This window comes from Ascaphus truei, chromosome 5 (assembly GCF_040206685.1).
Source record: "Ascaphus truei isolate aAscTru1 chromosome 5, aAscTru1.hap1, whole genome shotgun sequence".
Lineage (NCBI taxonomy): Eukaryota > Metazoa > Chordata > Amphibia > Anura > Ascaphidae > Ascaphus > Ascaphus truei.
In genome coordinates, this window is record NC_134487.1 from 61,133,135 (window position 1) to 61,155,560 (window position 22,426).

Here is a 22,426-nt window from a genome sequence, read left to right on the forward strand (position 1 = left end):
AAATAAACTGTAATCTCAAAGCTTGGAAGCATGTGCTGTATGAACAAACTCCATCCTCCGCACTACCCACAGTTAGAGCTACTTAGCTGTTTTTCAGTAGTCACCTCCATGGAATGTGTTTGGATCTGAGCGCTGCCAAACCTGTTTTTAAATAGATTGCCCTCGTGATGGTATTTTCTCATCGGAACATACTAAATCCTCACGGTTCTCCTACTCCTGGATAGTATTTTATTCTTATATACTACGTCTGTGCACACAGAGCTTTACTGTATACCAGATATTTTGGATTTATTTAATTTAGTGTTTTGAGGATATGTTTTCTGAAAGCGTCAAACAGCCCTTGAAATAGCAGTTGCAGTTTGATGGATCACGTTTTGTAAAGAAAAATAAAAGGTACTTTGCCCCAAGTTCATAATGACATATTTCATGGGCATGTCTTCACGAACAAAATTCTTGATTTAATAGTGATGTTTTTGCTTTGCTGAACCAGTTGCTGTCAGTTGGACCTTCACATTTCACGGCATTTTCACCAGGGAAATCCCAGCACTAAAAGAATGCCAGTCATAGCACAAAACAATATTTCAACCTGGGGAGATCCCAATCACGAGAATTATTTTCTCCATTGACCATCGGCCCACCTCAGTCTGTTCACATAAGCTAAAAAGAGAGATTTGCTGCTTTAGATATGGGCCACATTATAAATGGTCTAAGAATTGCTTGGAAATGCAACCTAAATCCTTCCAACTTGATCATCACAGCAGCATTTGACCTCATTTACTTTCGATTCTCGTGGTAGACAACACGATATACTTCAAAGGCAGCACATTATAGATCTAGGTAGGTCGCTTTGAAAAGTGTTTCTTTAAGGAACATTTAAATATATGTAGGGGAGAGTCCGACGTATTTTTACATTTCTGCTGCATAATTCAAATGGTCTCTGACACACAAACTGTTGTATGCTACTGTTAAAAATTGTCTAACGAGGTGTCAAAAAGGTGTAACTAGGGTGAGGTGTAAGCCTTTTGATTGTATGTTAAATGCACTTGTACCAAAGCTTCATTGAGCCTCCATAATACAGTGGGATAGGATTCCAGATGTCGGTAATAAAATAAATAATGGGTGTGTATAACAAAGTAATTTTAAGGGTAATAATGAGACAGGAAAAAATGAAGTGTAAGCATATGAAAATAACAGGGATTTTTTGCTCCATTATGTGTATGTGTATGTATATATATATACAGATATACAGTGTGGCGAGTAGATTTTTTTGTGTGGCGAGTAGATTTTTTGGTGATTTGTCAACCACTGTGTATATATATATATATACACACACACACACACACACACACACACACACACACACACACACACACACACACACACACAGTCCAGTTCTTTGCAAATGAATTGGTTATTCTTATAACCTGGTGTGGCTGATGGTCCCAGAGGAGACTCTTTGGGGTATATGTATCTGGGGGAAAAAATTGCACCACGTGTCAGAAAAAAATCCTGTTGCTTTCACTTGGCTTTTTCTTTGATATATTTGGAGTTATTATTTTGCCTCTGTATTACACCACATTTACCTTGTTACATATACCTCATGTATAAATACTTGCACCAGAAATAAAGTGGTCTCAAAGAGAATGAAAATCCTTTTACCCTTTGCCTAACCCTTCTTTATCGAATGGTTGTTTTCCTTGACATGTTTTCGTTTGAGTCAGCAAAGCTTTTCCATTGGTAGGCTGAATTTCGTCTTCGTTCTTTTTCAGGGCCAAGTCTGCTGATGCAAACGGTTGATATTAAAAACCCTGAAATCACAAACCGATACAATGCACAACAAATGAATAACATTCCATATAACAAAGAGAAGAAAAAGGGAAAACCGAAGAAGAAAAGACTCACAAAAGCAGACATTGGAACTCCAAGCAATTTCCAGTACGTAAACGTACATTGTGTGGGGGGTAGAATGGAAATATAACAAATGACAATGAGGGGTTTTGCGGCCTTCGACCATGCCGATATCACTGTATCGTTTTACCAGTGTGTCATAGTGGGGTGTTCCTTGAGTAGTGCTACATTATTGGAAAACAATGCATTTTCCAAACTATAAAATGTATAACATTATTTCTAGGCAGAACGATGCTAGTGTGTCACCCTTATTGCTATATCACATATCGGAACACCCTATCTATTCAACTAAAGCTGGCAGTAGGCAGTGGCAGATGTCCCATAAAGCTGAGTAGGCTATAGCCTAGAGCGGTGATTTTTTGTTGGGGGGCAGGGTGTCAATTTTTTCAAGAGGTAATGTCTTACTTTTTCTGGAGCAGGCTCCCTCCTGTAATGTCATGTCGTCCCGTTGTCAAATGACAACGCGGCATCACATGCCACTGTGACATGACCTCACGCTAAGGCACACAAGTCCGCCACTGGCAGGAGGACAGTTTTCTAACACTTCAAATGGGTATTTCTTCTTGAAAATGAGTGTTAATTATTTTAATGCCATAAAAATGGTCCCTTGTAATGTATAAGAAACGGCTTTGTAAGATACTCTTGATTGAGGGTTTTCTGTGCTTCTCTAATATGACCATGTATTTATTTTTGTTTAGACACATTGGACATGTGGGATGGGATCCAAATACAGGTTTTGATGTAAGTGAATTTCTAGTTTTGTAGAAAAGGACCTCTGAAATATAAGGTGATTTATGTGAATGAGAAACAGAACAGGCCAAGTGGGGGTGCATGGGAGGATTGTATTATCTCTCCCGCACCCCAAATATTAACATCATACTTTTTCACTATGCTGTCTAATATATCTATACACTGCCAACTTACTATAGCTTTTTATGTGTAGAGAAATGCTGATATTGTGCTTTTGTTCAACCCCTCCCCCGCCCCCCGACATCCATCCTCCGATAAAACCCAGTGAAAATCAAAATAATAGATTTTACATGTTGAGAGTTTCTCTTCATATTTTGAAGAGGTGCCAGCGCTATATATTTGGGGCAGTCTTACTTCAGAAGTGGTATTCTCTATGTTAAAACTGGTTGGAAATGTTTTGTAATAATCCATAATGCTTTGCAGCATGTTTATTTTTAGTGGATGTGAATCTCTAAAGATAATGAACGGTACAATGAGGCACAGACTCAGCTGAGATTTCTAGTGTCATGTACCATATATAAAAAGGATGTTTTGGCTGCATGCCTAATTCATTTCTCAGATAGAAATAAAGCAGACAATGACTAAGTACCCCAATAATATACATAATATTTCTGATGCCAATTGTGTGAGGACGCATGATACTAGTGAAAAAAGGCAATTTGTGCATTTTTCTTTAGATGTGCTACAGTACCTGTTTAAAACCGTTTTGTCTGTCTCTGACTAATGTTTTTGATTCCCAGGTCAATAATTTGGACCCAGAACTGAAAAAACTGTTTGACTTGTGTGGCATCTCAGAGGCTCAGCTTAAAGACAAGGAAACATCAAAGGTCATTTATGACTTCATTGAAAAAACAGGAGGGGTTGAAGCTGTCAAAATTGAGTTGCGCAGACAGGGTAGGTACCAATTACAAGGCCTAATATTGGTCCATAATTATAGAAGGGTTTCACGCATTAGTGCTAGGTTGGCTGTGTGTGCCTTACTTTTTTTATTGTACTTTTTTCTTTTTGCTGGACTTCATTTTTTTTTATCTCTCTGTATTTATGTATTTTTAAAAATATATCTAATATAGATCTATAGAGCGAGAAATAAAAGGCTATGTATATCTGCAACAGCCGGAATGCCTCCAAGGAGGGGAGGAGGAGACAGACAGCATCGAATAGGAGGGAATGGTGACAGTGCACATGGGCCAGGAGGGAGTGCAAAGAGAGGGGAGGAGAGACTGCAAGATGAATAGGAGGAGGAAACGGACAGACAGCAAGAAGAGGAGGAGACAGATAAGATTAGGGAGTGTAGAGGAGCAGACAGTAAGGCGGGGTGGAGCAGGGAATGATGGAGGAATGTGCAAGGTGCGGAAGAGGGGACAAGACAGCAAGGCATTACAGGGAGGGTTGAAAACAGCGTAATGTTTCATTAATAACCTTTAAGGTTTGCTAGATCAGCATATGTAATGAAATCAAAGGCAGGCAGTTTTCTGAGGAAGCTGGCACTACACAGAACTCCTTCACAGCAAAGTTGGGTTAACAGCAGTGTATCATGATACTAATCCCCTGGGCTCCCATGGTTTCCATGGATCGTATACTGTAACTTGATGGTAACCACGGACTGATGATGAAAGCAAGAATCCCAAGTAACAGCAAAATTAATTGTTGACTAAGGCAGCGGTGCGCAAAGGGGGAGATTCGCTGCGGGAGGCGCGGTGTTTACAGAGGCCCCGCGCGCGCTTCCCGGAGGCATTTCAATTAATGCCGGGGCCTCTGCAAACCTTGCTTACCTTGATTCAGACGCTCCTGTTGACGCGTCGCCATGGCAACGCAACGTCAAATGATGACTCGGGGTCATGTGATGTCACGTTGCCATGACAACGTAACGTCATGACGCCAGGCCATCTGAATCAAGGTAAGAGGGGGTGGGGCACGAGGAGAGGGGGAAAGCCAGCAGGGGGGCGCAGGGGAAAAAGATTGCGCTCCCCTGGACTAAGGTACCATATGATATTTTGAGCATTAAAATGTAAGAGGCAAGTTATTAGTTCAGCGAGAGATTTGTTAGTGTAAACAACATTTGCAGATTATCGCCCAGTGTCATATGAAAGCAAGAATGCCATGTTCATTGGTTTGATCAAAGCTCACCTTCAGGAATTTACTTGCTAGAAAGCCAGGCAGTAGCAATGGTTTGCCATAATGCTATGCATTCAAAATATTGTCACATTCCACTGCCAGCAACACTACTAAACTCCTTCAGAGAGGATGCTGCAAGTACAGTAGCTTGAAAGTGTTCACACTTAATAGCTCGAAGACCAGGAAGTTCCTAGAGACCTCACCAGTCACAAATCCAGAGTACCCAATTAGCATCAACTACATCATCCTCGTTCAGGGACAGTTTCTATTAATTTCATGAGGGAAGTGGCAGCGAGTCTTTTTTAAAAGAATATCTTCAATTACACTTACCTTGCCTAATTTACAAGCATTCACAACATGCGAAGAGAGGCAATATAAACAGCCAATGGATACTTTTGATGGCAAAAACGGAGTACCTTGATTAAGGTCCACAGTATTGGCCCAAAACATTGTTTTAAATAATTAAGCATTAGGTTTACTGACATGTGGCTCCTTCTTTGACTCGGAAAACTGACACCATTTTTGTAAATGAACCAACTCCATTTTAAGTGTGTGTGTGTGTGGGGTGGGGGCGTGTGTGTGGGGGGGATGTGTGTGTGGGGGGGATGTGTGTGTGTGGGGGGGGGGATGTGTGTGTGGGGGGGGATGTGTGTGTGGGTCAAGAAGTGCAGAATCATTGAAGTTGCCCATTTAAAGTCAACATATTCTATTCAGTGTCTGGATTTCAATTTACAGTGACATGAAACTCAGGAGGAGAGCGATCTGGTTACTATAATACAGTTTCACCTTAAATCCTGCTATACCAGAGTGGAAGGCAACACAAACACTCCAAACGTTCTACATACAGGGGCAAGAAAAAGTTTTATGAACTACTTCGGATTTCACAGATTTCAAACCTAAAATGTTATCAGATCTTAATCTAACTCCTAATAATAGATAAAGATAACCCTGATCAAACACATGACACAAAAACATGATACTTTTTTAACGTGTATTTATCCACAAATGATTGAACATTCATTATCCATGTTTGAAAAAGTATGTGAACCTTTAGATTCAATACCTCTGGAGTAGGAAGTCTTTGCGACTTCCTGGAGGATGATTTTCTGGTTTCTTCTTGGAGAGATTTTGGTAGGACGACCGCTCCTGGGTAGAGTGACTATGGGTTTGAACTTTCTCCATTTGTCTGACAGTGAATTGGTAGATCCACAATTCCTTAGGAATTTTTTTGTAACCCTTTCCAGACTGATGAGGATCAATAGCTGCTTTTCTGAGGTACTCAGAGATTTCTTTTGATAGAGGCATGGCGTTTTGCAATACACCTGTATGGTGAAGACTAAAATCACACCTGAAGATTTACCTCATTATTTAAACACCTGATTCTAATTATCCCCTTTAATTTTGCTGAGTATTTTAAGAGTAAGAAACTAAGTACATGGCTCCCCAATAAACCTTAAGGTTCCTTCAGCTGCCAAGCTTACACTGTGATCAAAACCACTAAAACCACTAAAACCTTTAAAAACTGGAATGACATCTGCACTTTTGCGATTAGACAGTTCATTAACTGCAAAACAGCAGGGGTCATTTACATGGCAGAGTGTACCTTTAGCAAAAAAATATATTGGAAAAAACAGACACCCATTTAGACACTGGGTACTTGAACACCTAAAGACAATTAGGAACCACACCGATACTCCGGTCGCGAGGCATGTTCATGACTTCCATAATGGAGACAGTACTGTCCTAACATTTATTGGAATTGACCAACGAAAGGGGCCCACGAAAGGGGGACTGGGATCAAGAGTTACTGAAAAAGGAGTCACGATGGATTTATACCCATAACACATTATCACCAAACGGATTGAATGAGAGCTTTGTGTTCCATCCCTTCATCTGCAACCAAGTCTATCATATGAGAACCCAGTCTCTCCTTGTGGACACATGGGGTACAGAATAAGACGCCTTTTTTAGGACACCCACCATCAATAAGTCCCGCGTAAGATCAGTATACATCTAACTTTTAGGAAGTATAAATGATTGTTAGTAACCTATTCTGTAATATCATCCCACTAGGTACATCACTCTAGTAGCTATGGACCACCCACACTACAGGCCAATAATCCTAAGGTCATCACCATTTACTTCTATATTGTGTTAAGAGCTCATAAACACAAGCTCAATGACATACGACCACAACCATAAGATGGTCACTTAGATCTGTATGGTCCAATACATTGACAGGGCCAATCTCACTGTGAAATAATAGACTTAGGGAATGTATACATGGGTATACCAAGAATATATGTATCTCCCATCCTCCAATCTCAGAAATTACCACACCTTGTTATAGAGATTTCACGTATATAGTTTATCCATACTAACATCTAATTGGCACTATATGACACACTGTTATATATGAACAGTAGAATTACTTCAACACCTTAGAGCTGTGTGATACAAGTGTACCTTACACCTGTATGGGAACATTTAAGCCCACTCCAAATGAATAACGAACCACCACTTTGAGATGTCACCCATTGTGGTTGGACCGCCTATGGAACCCCAATCCAACAAATATAGGATTGTTTGCCATTCACCCTTATGTAATGCTAGGAGGATATGTACATTATCACTCCCTTAACTATATAAGAGACATTGGACTTTTATTTTATACATATAAACACATGAGCATTGGCACTATCATACAAAACATCTGTGCTGGGTATTAAACATATAAATCCACTCAGGGATCTGTTTACTTGATATCAGTGGTACTCCACGTCTGAGATAATTATGTAATGGGCAAATCTCCATCACATCAGAGTAGTGTATAATCGGAGTAGCAACAACCATACTAATGGAAACTAAAGGCGTAGCAGTCAACCGATAGGGATCACCCTATATATAGAGGGCATCTAGTGGTGTCCACTTACAGCCTTGACAAAGCCACAAGCGAAATGTACATCGGCAGTTGCGATGTCTGTATCTGATGACGTCACGCAGGGAAGCGCCCGTGGTTATGAATGACAATACCATGTTCACCTTCCTGCCTAAAATATGTGCTTACTAGCGCCTTCGTTTTTAAATACTTTATTTCAAACTCTCCTATATAGTGGAGCATATCGGTCGCTGGTGAAGGGAAATTGAACAATATACCGGCATACAAACCGATTCACCTACCGTTTACCCTTCTGATACATCAGGTCGCCTAATAATGGCGGAATTTTAGTTGGCCCTCTGTGAGGTAACCACGCTGAGCCTTGATAATTCCCGGTTACTATACGGGTGCATATCTGAGCCCAATATGTTTGGAGCACGGTTTTATAATACTGCCCCCCTCTCTTGGCAACCTATGGCGGCATTTGCACTCAATAGCCGAGACAAATCCTGCCACAATACTCCTGGTACAAACCTACAAACAGCCATGCCTACAGTGTGCAGTAACCAACAACCACTTTAGGGCTCTCGGGTCACAATATAGTGTATACCCCTTGAACAAATGTAACAATAAACAGTATATAGGCTCTGAGGGAGAAATGGTGGTAGCCAGCAGTCACTAATGAGCCACTCACCGAGCCAGATGTCCGTTTAGTTAACATTTCTATCAGCACCTAAGAGGTTAATACTGCCGCTGCATCTTCTTTGTAACTACGACTTATACTGTTGAGAAAAGCAGCCTGATAGAACTCTGTGTGGATGCCTGGATACTACATGTGGTCCTAGGGAGGAAGTGGGTAGCCTGCAGTCACTAATGAGCTACTCCCCAATTTAGATGTCCGGTGGACCCTCAGATAAAATTACTATCAGCACCAAAGCGGTTAATGCTGCCACTGCATCTTCTCTGTACCTGCGACTCATATGGTTGAGGAGAGCTGCCCAATACTATTTTCAATGTAGACATGAGGATACTTGTGAAGAGTAACACACTATCATTGCAACAATTATATCCTCGTTAACCACAACTGTGTGCCTAACCACAGAAGGGCACAGGGCATCGAGCACACTAACCTGAGTTTCGGATATATATATTTTTTTAATATTCGTCTATTATTATCAAGGTTCTGCTTCTGTGTGGCTGGAACTTTAACCCCTTGAAGTTAACACGCAGTTTGGTTGTTTTCTGCCATACAACTTTAACCCTTTATTTTATCTAGTTGGAGCATAGCTCCCAATAAAGTTTATTTTTACTTGCACACCATCATAATACCCACATATTACTAGGGTCTGAGTGCTCTCAGTATTGGGGTGTCTCCGCTCCTTGTTCTTGAAGCAATACTAACTCACAGCCATATGTGAGACCTACCACAGCAAACAGACCAATCTGCTGTAGGGATGATTCTGACTTAACGAGTGCAAGAAGACTACCATAGGTCTCCATACAGCGAAGTGTAGAATATATGTCTCACATTAAAAGAGGGCTGTATGAACTCTATGCTACAATTATAATTCATGTATCCAGTTAGAGACGACTCTGTCTCCAGGGGGCTACTGGTGGCTACTTGGCCTGTCTCTATACATTTACTGGGATTAGTGCTCTTAGTATTGGGGTAATGTTTCTCTGCAGTTCGTTGGACCCCCAGTTCTTAGAAATGGTTTTGTAACCCTTTCCAGACTGATGAGGATCAATAAGTGCTTTTCTGAGGTCCTCAGATTTCTTTTGATCGCGGCATGATGTGTTGCCATATACCTGTATGGTGAAGACTAAACTCACACCTGAAGATCTACCTCGTTATTTAAACACCTGATTCTAATTATCCCCTTTAATTTTGCTGATAAAACCAGGATTTCCCTTACTTTTTCACATGCCCTGAAAAATACTCATTGTATGTCTAATTCATATGTCTTTTTCTTTTCAAAAGACATGGAATTGGTTAATATAAACCCTATTGGATATTAAAGAAAATGCTGGTTTTGATTCAAGAAGGTTATCCTGGAAAAACTATGGAATTTCTGTAATTATCATTGGGGTTCACTAACATTTTCTCACCACTGTTGAAAAAGAGAAGGATGTTTTGGTGTGAAGGTAGCAGCATCCCAATTGAAAGGATCAATTAGGGTACTAGTGTAAATGGCATCCCAAATTAAAGGAAAATGGGGCCGCTCATTAGGAAGACCATAGTATTGTGTTTTGGAGTTTGCATCCAAAGCACAAAGACCTAGTTGAGGCAATCCAGAGGACCCCTGACTTACTGGCAGAAGAAACTAGAAGATAATTATAATAGATCACAAAGGAAGTAGGAGGGATATACTGTAGTGAACCTGCCTATACCTTTGCTCTTATTACAGTTCAGCGTTTATTCTCAGTGGGAATGCGAAATATTGTTTTCCAGGAGTGATGTTTTTATTGGTTATACAGCCCACAATAATAGGTTGCAGCAATTATAATAAAGGGCGTAACAACGGCATCTTATAGGTATAAGGGAACGGTACCGGTTTGTGAACAGATTTTGTATTATCTGTTATTTTGATGCATCAGTGCTGGTGAATGTAAAGGTTTGGGATATTGATATTTCAGTTTTTGTGACAATCCAATGTAGTGATCCAATCCATTTATTCTATAGGTCCACCACGTTGGAGTGGTATGTATAGGAAGCTGGACATGCCAGTCCTGAAATGTGCATGGTGTGTGTGTGTTTATTAGATACTGCTTGTAGAAATATTTTAGCAAATTTTAGAAATAACAAGTACTATAATGCAGACTTGAGTTTAAACATTACAAGAAGCCCAAGTTTTGGAACATGGAAAAGGTTTTACACTTTATTATTGAAGTGCAGACTTCTATCCCTTCGGAAGAATGTACATTGAGTTCTGCATCCCCTTTGCAGCAAATCTTTTGAAACACTGCATAATTTTGGTAAGATGCATGAAACCTCTAATCACATACAGTGTATTTATTTGCGTTTTCAGCCTTTACTATGGTTTGCGTATGTGAGGCGCGTGAGTTGGATTTGCATTTTTACTCAGTGGTACAAGCATAGCAAATGCACATCTGGGCCTTTCCAAATGCTGAGGCAGTAATCGCTATATTTGTACCTACAGTTTGACGTTTATATGCATGAATGGTTACATTATTACAACGCATTAAACATTTAGATGAGTAATCTGGGTTTGTTTGTTTTTTTGTTTGTTTTTTATAGCACCACCCCCACCTCCACCTTCTAGAGGAGGTCCTCCACCACCACCTCCGCACAGCTCAGGACCACCACCACCTCCTCCACCTGCAAGAGGCAGGGGAGCACCGCCACCACCTCCATCCAGAGCTCCAATGGGTGCACCACCACCCCCACCACCTTTCAGGCCTGGACCCACATTGCCTCCACCTCCTCCAAATCGAATGTATCCTCCACCGCCCCCAGTACACTCTTCATCTGCACCCTCAAGCCCCCCACCTCCTCCGCCTCCACCAATGTCTGCGGCTGCTGCGCCTCCACCCCCGCCACCACCCCCGCCTGGCCCCCCTCCTCTACCTGGCGCCTCATCAGATAATGACCAGCAGCTGTCAGCTCCTCTAGGAAACAAATCGGCTTTTCTAGATCAGATTAGAGAAGGAGCCCAGCTAAAGAGAGTAGATAATAAAGAAAGTCGACCAGTATCTTCCGGTGGACGAGATGCACTGTTAGACCAAATACGACAGGGCATACAGTTGAAATCTGTAAGTAACTGTAATTATGATATATTGAGTCCCAATCATTCTTTGTTGTGTGACTTCTTACAAGAACCGAGACCAACATCAGTCCTAACACTGGGACTCGAGTTTCTATTGTATGTGTATGTATTAGTTATATTTAATCTGTTACCAGTTTTCTTACACATTGGTACTTTCGACATTTTATGAAACCTCTGTTATGATAATGTGTCCAACTAATATCAAATCTATCTATCCTGTCTGTAATGGTTATCGGTCTCATGTCTTAGGCTCCGGCGCCGCTGAGCTCGCTCATGCTTGAGAGCGGCGACGTCACCAAATGTCCAAGCATGAGCGATCAGCTGTCCTGCAATAATTTTAGAGCAGGAGCGGGTGGCATAGCTATTAAGGGAGAGGGGCGTGTCATTGGCTGGATTGGGGCTGTGTGTGTCCCTCCATTCTCTCCCCTCTCTCTTTCTCTCCCCCCTCTCTCTGCTCCCACCCCCCCCCCTTCACCTCTCTGCTCTGCTCCCACCCCCCTTCACCTGTCTCTACTTCTCCCCCTCCCCCTGTCGATCTGGGGAGCGCCCCTGTAAATGTGGTGGTGTTCTGGGGAGCGCCCCTGTAAATGTGGTGGTGTTCTGAGGGGCGCCCCTGTGATTGTGTCTCTCGCTGTAATCCGCTCAGTGTTTATTCCGAGTTCCATGTTCTGTTTGCTCCACCCAGACAAGTCCACGGAGCTGAAAGTGACAGCACACATTAAAACACACCCTCTCTCCCCATTGGTCAGAGTAGGGTCATGTGCCCCTGCTCTGAGCTCCAAAGACAAATTCCCTTGTCTCCCCAAGCACTAAGCTTGGGAGAGCGTACGTGCCCGTACATGAGCGTGCAGCGTGAACGGGAGGATAAAGATTTTAATAGATAAGCGTGTCAAGCGCCAAGCACACTCAGCACCAGCGTAGACTCAACCTAAGGCTGTGGGCATGGTCAGCGCTTAGCCGCTGACCTGCGCTCCTGCTTGCCAGTGAGCCCCTGCAGCCGCAATGAGAGTGGCTTTAGCAGGGGCTAGCGCAGGCATGCGGAGGCGTAGCACCTAGAAACTTTTTCGTTTGCGCGCTGAGGGTAGCGGAGGGCCGGTCACGTGAGCAGTTCGCCCAATGAGGCCGAACCAGCTCCGTGACATCACTGGCGCGCCCCCGGACGGTGAGCAGACTAAGGCCAGAGAAAGCACCCGCTTTCCCTCGGCCTCCACGCGGCTGAAGTCTCTATGGACTCAGCCTTTGTCTGATCCCTGTTCTCACACTGTACCTAACTCACATTGTATAATCTTTGTTCTGAGACAGATTAATGGGTACAGAAAGAAACCACCTATGGGATAAAAACTCTATATAGTGATGTAGTCGGGCTAACCTTCCCTGGAGCTCCTGGGGGGGAAAAGCATTTCCCTTGTTTCTGGTGAATTTGGTAGCCACGGGCATCTGGAACAGCTGCATCTTGGTGAACCATGCTGCCCACGGCTGACTGCCACGTAATCCTCAGCCATGGGGAATGTAATCTTGACTACATCTGTGCCATTCCGCTTACAATAATGAATGATTGCACGTCTCGTCTGGTCAGTATAGAATACAGAATGTGTTGAGTGTAACTTGTATGTTCCAGTAACACTGCACATCAAGTCAGTTATATGCATTTATTTTTCAGGTACCCGATGAGGCAGATTCTGTGGCATCTACAACTGCACCCACCACAGGAATAGTGGGAGCGTTGATGGAAGTAATGCAGAAAAGGAGTAAAGCCATTCATTCTTCAGGTATTTACTGTCAAACCACACGCTTTAAGTTGAGTCATTGCAATTTAATTTAAGACGGCTAATAAGTGTTTTAGATAACCACCTGACTTCCAATAATGTTTAACTCAAACTCGCAGTGCAGACTCCTTATGGGCGAGCCATGACACATACTGGGGTTTTGGGACACCTGGTCAGGTTTTGAGTAATTAGTTTTACTATGAAAATTCTGAGCCATGCATTACATTGGTGATCAGCTTTGCAGTTTTATTTGCTTGCAGCCATAAACCACCTTACTATGTTATGCTGTGCCTCATATGGCCATCTTGAGCTAATGACTGATATGTACAAGTAAGAATTAGATGAATAATGCTTTTACAAAACATAAGAGCAGTATGAATATTTTGGAATACATTTTGAAAGTCTGAAAATAATTTAAAGCAGATCAGACCAACGATGGTGTTGTTACACAGATCTGTGCACTGTTGCCTTTGGGGAAATGATTTAGACCAGGGGTAGACATCTCCAGTTCTCAAGGGCCACTAACAGGCCAGGTATTGGGGATATCCCTGCTTCAGCACAGCTGGCTCATTCAGTGGCTCAGTCATTCTGATTTGATTTCATTCTGATTGAGCCACTGATTACGTCACCTATGCTGAAGCAGGGAGCCACTGATTGAGCCACCTGTGCTAAAGCAGGGTGTTCAGAGGTATACTCAGACAGATTTGGGGAAATTAAAACATGGGCTTTATTTAGCCTTTCCCTTTAAACAATGCACAGCATACAAAACTAAACAAACAAACGGCCTATCCCTGTGTAAGGGCTAACTCACTTCCCCAGCACGACTGGTAGGAGAAGCCCCTTACCAGCCTATCACCCCAAAGTCTCGAGGTACCTCAAAGCAGGTGGCCCTTCAGGTCGGTCTCTGGTTCTGGTCCTGGATGGGTGTTTGTTGAGGGCCAACCTTTGGTAGGTTCCTGAGTTTGCTGCAACCTGGAAGAGCGCTGATACCTTGGTTACTGAAATCCGCACACTAATCCTGTGTGCTTAAGTCTCTTAGGCTCGTAATATAGTGGGCGCGCGTGCCTGTGCGAACGCTCGTGCACGTGACGCACACTTTGTGTTTACGGTCCGTGCTGCTGTGAGCGACAGGCTTGGAAGGGTACTGTGTGTGTGTGTGTCTCACTGTGTGTGCCACTGTGTTTGTGTGTCACTGGGGAAGCTCTGTGTGTATATTAAAAATTTAAAAAAAGACATGCTGTGAGAAGAAATGTATTAATATTGTGCAACTTTATACACACCCACATACACACACATATATACACATACATACATTGCAGACACTGAGCAGTAGCGCCGCGAATACATACTTTTCACAGTTTTCTCCCCTACCGGCCGGCTCCACGCTCGCTACTGTGCGCGCGCACACGGCCCTAGCAAACAATGGCTGGCTAACCACAGCCCATTATAAGTGCGCAGCAAGAGCACCCACTATATTACGGGCCTAAGATAGTTCACAGCAGGAGGATTTTACACTGGTCTGATTAACAAAGTGGAGACAGCTTAATTGTTTTTAGCTGCAATGAACCAGCTCCCTGCTGGATTCCTCACACCACTGAGGCTTTCTAGTGATGCCTCATTGAGACAGGGATATCCTTAAACCTGACTTGTTGGTCACCCCTGATTTAGACCAACTTCAACTACAGTATTTCTATTTTCTCATCGGTGTGGCAGTGTATGCAGTCGTGCAGTATTTTGAAGGTGCACTAATAGCAGTAAAATGCTTAGATCATGAATGCTTATTTACAATAATATGAACCGAGGCCTGTGTCTGGTTTTCCTGCCCTTATCTTTGCCTCTCCCCTATCTGCTCGTTATCTTCTAACTGGCCTTGTAACAAGCAGGCGGTCCACACAGGTGGTTTTAACCTTATGACTGCAGTGCAGTGACCACCCTCCTGTGTATAGTCCCTGTTGTAGCTGAAAACAAAGGAACTTTTCAAAATTGATAAGGTATCAGGTATCCAGTTATAATGTATTAATCTAAATAACCTAATAAACACAGCCATGGCATTGGTTCACTCTGGTTCTAAACGGGACTGAGCTTTGAAAGGTACTGCGAGTCCCCTAATCAAGACTTTCTTTAGCAACCTGCGGCTCCCGAGCGGCATGCGGCTCTTTCCGCTCCTGCTTGCGGCTCTCTGCAGGTTGCGGACCCCCAGCTGCTGCCTCTCTCCCTCACTATCCTGGCGTTGGCTGCGGGTGCCCAGCGGGCACTGGTCTGGCCTCTTGTTGCCCGCCATCTCCCCAGCTGCTTGCCTGCCTCTCTTCTGTACAGTCCCACGCCAGGCTCTCATGCCGGTGCACGCAGGAAGTGCGTGTGGCAAATTCAGACGAGACGTGAGCAGACGTGAGTGTGGGACAGTACAGGAGAGAGTCAGGCAAGCAGCTGGGGAGACTTTGGGCTCGGTGGCAACAAGAGGCCCGACCAGCGGCGGCTGGGCCCCCCTGCAGCCATCGCCAGGATAGTGGGGGAGAGAGGCCCCGTGTGTGTATATTTTTGTTGTTGTGTGCAAAACAGCGTAATTTATACATACATACATTAGCCCCCCAAAAAACACCTACACAACCCTCTCAAAAAAAAATATATATATATATATATTTAATTTCCCAGAATCCTTTGCTGAAGAAAAAAAACAAAACAAAGGGACTTATTATTGTGAGATGCATTTTATTCCCCCACATATTGTGTTGTATGTTAATGCTTATACAGCATATACCTATTAGTGTGTGTTCAGTATATGTATGTGTTTGTGGGGTGCAATATTCATGCATGTGTTGCGGCTCTCGGAATATTTTGTAGAAAGACATTTTTATAAAATGGCTTTTTCTTTGAGAGGTTGCAGAGCCCTGTCCCAGACCATAACGAAAGCCCTTTGCCTTGTTTGCCCTCTTAGATACAGATGAAGATGAGGATGAAGATGAAGACTTTGAGGATGACGACGAATGGGATGATTGATCAACACACACACATACACATATATATATAATATATATTTTTTTTAAGGTGAATGAATACTAAACACTACTTTCTGTCTATGGATTCTGTAAAATTATCATGTAAATGGTCTACCAATTTGCTGTATATTTTTGTTGCCTTTTTGCTTTTTTGTTAATCTGTGCAATACCTCATTCAAAATGTAAAGGTTTTGTCATTCTGCTGTGCGCGGCTTACTCCCTCTAATTGTGTGCAAATTCACATCAAATTGCTTATTGCGTTGGTGAATAAATTACACTGAATTTATAAACTAAGGGAGTTTAAGTGGGACAGTGACGGAAAAACCTTAAATGTAATTGTTCTAATGAGATAAAAGAAACACTATTTTCTTACCCTAATTTTTCTGTATCTAAATTTTCTTATTAAAATCTAGTATAGCACTATGTTCTTTTTTTAAGTGACGCTGATCTTGGCTAATTAAGCCCCTCCACTTTGAACTGAAAGCCACACGAATGTTGATTTAGGTATGTCATTTTGTCCCCTCTCTGCACGTTTTTTCCCCAGCACACTACAGGAAATCAATTGGTCACTACAAAAAATGCAATTCCAATTTTTAAAGGCTTACAAACCAGGAATAGTATCTGCTGTTGTGCAGCAGTATTACTTAACTGTCTAAATGGAGCACTACATTTTTTTATTTTTCTTGATAAAAGTTGGAAGCCAAAACGTGCAACTGACGTAAAAACACTAGTGCCAGACACCACTTTCCTGCTTCAATATAGCTTCAGTGCTACAAAGACCTACACTGCATTGTTATTTCATGCACATGCTTGCAGGCCCCCTGAGGCTGAAGGAGATATCCCCTGCGCTGCATTGGCTATCTAGTTAAAATGGCTAGGTCAGTGGTTGTATTGGAACAGGGGTGGCCAACTCCGGTCCTCAAGGGCCATTAACAGGTCAGGTTTTAAGGATATCCCTGCTTCAGCAGAGTTGGCTCAATCAGGGGATCTCTGACTAGGCTGCCTGTACTGAAGCCGGGATATCCTTAAAACCTGACCTGTTGGTGGCCCTTGAGGACTGGAGTTGGCCACTCCTGTTTTAGAACATCTGTTAAACTTCTTCATGATCGGAGAAGGAACCTCAGAATATTTCTCTAATGCTGAAGAAGTCTGTGTAAGGCTGTTTTGCACTTTGTGTTTGTTTGGGCAGGAGGACTGCTTGGTGCTTGCTTCCATAATGTTGGGTTAAATGCATAAATTCGCACAGGGCACATTTGCAGAATCCTGTGTAACATACATTCAGTGCTGTTTTCAGTGCTGCTACTTGGCAGTCTGGATTAAGGTGTAACAAATTCCAAACATTGACACCAAACTACTTGGAATGGCATATGATTATTAGTCTATATGGTCAAATAAACACTAATATGTAATGAACCTGCCTATTGCAATATTCTGTTAAGTGTAAAGTTTGGGCAAGAGAGATTAAAAGGAAAAATAAAGAACAAAGTTCACATCTTTTGTATACAACACCTATTTACTTCTGGCGCTTATAAGGTATATATATCTATGTAGAAGCTGTTTTATATACTGCATACTGTATGTGTAAAACTGGCAAGAAAACATCTGGTAAAAGCAGTGATGAACATGTCTGTGCTACTCAAAGTTTGAATTTTAGTCTATTTCCATGTTTCTGTTTTGCTTGTTAGTTCAGCTTTTATTGTAAATGTTAATAATTAACTGGCTGTTCTTACCTAATATCAGCTTAAACTTAACAGGCTGGCCCTGTGTAATCTATTTTATATTCTTGAAATCCTCCTAAATCTTGGATTCTCAAATCATGCAATTAAAGTGATCCTTAAACCTTCATAGAGTAATGTATGCACATTGAGCATTGTGTTCTTTCATTTTGGGGTCATGGAATGAAGAATTCCCAGCTAAACGAATACAGAAATATGTATTCCACTTTTGTCCTAAGACGGATGGGAGGGTTTCATGTTACAATGCTTTATTTTTTATTTTTTTAAATACATTTCTGTATTACAAGTGCACAGAATATAAAACAGTTGTTTACACATATTCACAGTTCTATCACATCAATATTATAGATAAACACCTAAAAGGGAAAATTTTAATTAATATATGGCCAATACAGATTCCAAATCCGGATTTAATGTCACAGTAGCATTCCTCCATAAATACAAAATCAACAAACTACTATAACTTGGCCAGATATCTTGGTGTATATATATATATATATACACATACACATACACACACATATACACACACATACATACATATATATACACACACACACACACACACACACACACATACATATATATATATAGTTCAACAAACCTATACATTTGCACGCCCCGGGCGAGTGGATTTAACATCGTGGCGAGCTCCTATTGGCCCAAGCAGCACACGTTTGGTACGAAGTGGCGAGTAGATTTTTTTTGTTCGGCGAGTAGATTTTTTGGTTGTGTGTGTGTGTGTGTGTGTGTGTGTGTGTGTGTGTGTGTGTGTGTGTGTGTGTGTGTCAACTAAATATTCCTGTATATTCATTTGCATGTCTTAGACAGGTCTGCAACCCTGTCTTTCACATATATATATATATATATATATATATATATATATATATTTATATATATTTATATATATTTATATATATTTATATATATATATATATATATATATATATATCTCGAGATTGTATAGAACTGTTAAATAGAAAAATGTCTGCTCATCTACCTCTCCATTTAGAGAAAAACAAAGAACAAACAAATCAAATTAAAAAGTGTGGGTGGTGAATGGCAGACTCAAATCACTTTGTCCATTTTAGAACCTTTTAGTTACCAACAAACCTCCCTCACGATCCCTATAACAGATTCTGTTTTTGCCAAGTTCCCCTCAATGATGCAACCAATACTCATTCAGAGTATTTAAATGGCATCATGACTTTAAAGACCACTGGAGGTAAGTTGTTCAAATATGGTTTCCATTTGGGTATCATTTTCCCAACTCTTAGAAATATCGGAAAGTGAATCAAACTTTTCAGTGATCATAATGTGGAAAATAAAAGATTCTATTTGAGTGGTGGAAAGGTTTTTATCGACTTTACCAATATTAAATTGCTGGCAGCCAACATGATCATCCCTGCCAGCCAGCCTGGGCAGGCCCTCTGTCGGGGTCCTCCAGTCCTCCGCACACCCAAATTGCAATGCCTTCTAGTCCAAAGGTAGCCTTAGATGGAGCAACCTATTAAAATAATTTAGTTTTGTTCCAGAACCTCCTGATCTTTCCACGGTACCATAAACAGTGGGTATTCGTAGCGTCTGTGCACCCACGCTTCATACAGACTGCATCAGTTTCAGTTCAAAATGTATTTAGTTTTTAGTTGGGTACCAGAAAGGCACGATTTATCAATTTGAATTGTAATTAGCTCAAATTGGCATCTAGTGTAATCGTGTATCCAAAAAGTAGAGTCTCTAAATGGGGAAGATCAGGAAAATCTTCATGTCATCTATTAAGTAAGGTAATCCAATGTTTAGGGGGTACCAATTTCCATTACAGGGGTATATATGAGCTGTAAGCCCAGCTGCAGAGAAGCCGTTAAGTTGGACACCAAATGATTACCGTGGTACAATGCTTTTAACGGGGTAGTCTGGCTTACTTGTGTGAATTGGTGTGTAACTTCCATTTTAACAGATTTTTTTTTAACATCCCTTTGCATATTCATTTTTAAGAAGACTTTCATTTTGCCCAGGCCCTCAGTCTTGTATTCATCCATCCATTTCTACACCACCTTCCACTAAGCGGTCAGAGATATGTGCGCTCCTGTGCTAGCACCACCAAGAAGAGACAAAGGACGCAGGAGCACACGTAAAGGCGATCAAAAGGCTTTGCTCATAACCGCAGACCATAAAAGAAGATGCCAAAGTCTTTTGTCCTAGAGGTCTTAATATTAAAAAAAGAAATAGAAACCAACACGTATTGGATTAAAGCACGTGACTTAATACCAAGATAATGTGTCCCTGTGCTAAACTTCTGTCTTATTTATGCTGGACTTCTCCTTTAAAGACCTGCTATGTGGATAAACCCAAAACTACTTTTACAAGATGTGTATTTACATATGATAATGCAGTAATATTAGTAAAGTGACCTCATAATCTTAAATTATTTAAAACTGTATTACATTTACTATTATAAACTCCTCAAAGCTTTATCTGCAAGAAACCCCACTCATGTTTCTTGTGCTTCTTTAGCATTGATGATAACATTATGCAAAAGCAGGTTTCCTTCTTGATTTGCTTTTAAAATGATATCAAATAAGGTCATGTTTTTGTTACATGTTCTGAATTGTTCTACTACCTAAGAGTGTTTGGGGCGTGTGAACAACAAGAGCATAAACAATCACTAGAGTATTTTCAATCCGTTCAAGATTTTTTTTTTTAATTTGAAAGTAATAAATATTTTCACCGGGACCTTTAAAAAGGGTAATGTTTGTCAATCAAGTGTTATCCAGTTCTATTTTGAGGGCCAGTAATGGTAAAGAGGGAAGAGACAGTGGCTTTGCTAATGCAAGATATTCAATGCATAGTAAAATCACACAAAACATAGCAATTGGAGGAAATCAAATGTGTCCCCGTCTCAGTTTATTGTGCTTATAATTTAAAAATATTTATTGCTGTCTGCCATTTTCAACAAGTGTGAATCACCAGATTTAACCCCACCTTTTAAATATAATCGATTAAGCAAAGGGAAAAGTTGTGTAAATCTGTATTGAACCAATTAAACATGCAATTAGATAACTTTTGCCTAAAGTGTCAGTCCCCTCTCTGTCTCCCACCCGCCTCTCTCTCTGCTTAGGACCATATATAATGTTACACCGAAGTAAACCTTTTTGAAGTCAACAGAAAGTTACACCAGTGGCGGTTAATAATGAAGCAATTTGACGCTATGGTGACTTATGCATTCTAACACTGATACATAAATGTACACACAATACCATGTCTCTTCTGTACCACAGCTTTCCAAAGCCTTTATTGTCCCGGTCTCGAAATATAAGAAACGTACCTTTTGTTGATTCAATTACCTGATTTAAACCTTCCTTCAATATGCTGTGAAGCCACTTCCCTGTGCTGGACAAGATTTTAGTCCTATTTGTTTTAATGGAGCTGAGCTTTTCTGGCACTGGGAAGCTGCTTCATATCACATTGAATATGGGGCCTTACTCCCTCAGTATGGTGTGATACGGATTCTACAGGTCAAGGAAGCTAAGCTCCATTTAGTTGAATGGATCTCTGCATCGTTTATTTAGAATGTTATCTAATGCGCTACTTGCCAAAACACTCAGTATTAGAGCACGTGTTGGAGCCTACGGACGACACTCATCCCAGACCTGCAACCGAGACCTACTGAAAGAAAACATATAGGGGAAAGACGAGGAAGACCAACAAAAGGCAGGAAACACTAATGGGAGCACAACAGCAGGCTGCCAGGGTATTACTGTCTGTCTGCAATGTTTTAAGTCAAAAAAAGGGGGGGATCCTCCGGCGCGTGGTTCCACTTGTGATTCCGGGACACATGCAAAGTAAAATAAAGAAAGGGACCACAATCAGGGGTGGTTAAGACACAATAATAAACGTATGGAGTTCTATAGGGAACACATTTACATTTGGACAACAAATCTTCAAATGAGATGGGGAGGACCTCTTGATGATACCTCAAAATAGGGAGGAGAAGGGAAACATAGTATAACACTGTTTATTAACAAAATATTAAAAAGATTGAAAACTCACAAGCGGCCAATAATTAATGGCATAGAGAGGAGGTGTCTCCAGGCTCCACAGATCGTCCTCCAAAATATTTGGTTGTCTCTGTGGATTCTGTTCCAGCTGGCAAGATGGTAATGCGAGGATGCAGTTAATGTTTTGTTTAAAAAGGAAGATTTTTAATTCCCTTTTGAATGAAAGTAAAACTTCCTGACTTCTTGAAGCGGCAGGGAGTTGATTCCACAGTCTTGGGCGGCTCTTGAAAAAGCGCTCCCAGCTTTATTGACCTTAAACCAAGCTTCAGTCAGTTGAGGTTGTTACTAATCAGGGAGTTCTGTGCAAATGTTGTAATACTGGTGAGATGTGATCTGGCCTTGCCTGCTATAAGAGGGTCTGGTGCTTTGCACCAACTTCAGGGCTTTGATGATATGTTTTTGGAGACCCATCAGCAGACAATTAGCAAAAT

At 41.4% G+C, this 22,426-nt stretch overlaps 1 protein-coding gene across 2 annotated transcripts in view; it reads left to right on the plus strand.

Moving 5' to 3' along the window:
• WASL (WASP like actin nucleation promoting factor) overlaps positions 1-18,046 on the plus strand; it is a 64,806-nt gene extending 46,760 nt beyond the window's left edge. The window contains exons 6-12 of one of the 2 annotated variants that reach the window (XM_075599888.1): positions 1,770-1,935; positions 2,607-2,649; positions 3,399-3,552; positions 10,335-10,352; positions 10,911-11,425; positions 13,100-13,208; positions 16,141-18,046. In XM_075599888.1, the coding sequence (XP_075456003.1) occupies positions 1,770-1,935; positions 2,607-2,649; positions 3,399-3,552; positions 10,335-10,352; positions 10,911-11,425; positions 13,100-13,208; positions 16,141-16,202 (1,067 nt within the window). In that variant the 3' untranslated portion in view covers positions 16,203-18,046. The remainder of the gene's footprint in view (positions 1-1,769; positions 1,936-2,606; positions 2,650-3,398; positions 3,553-10,334; positions 10,353-10,910; positions 11,426-13,099; positions 13,209-16,140) is intronic. The other variant, XM_075599889.1, reaches the window with a different exon arrangement.
• The last annotated feature ends 4,380 nt before the right edge of the window (positions 18,047-22,426 follow it).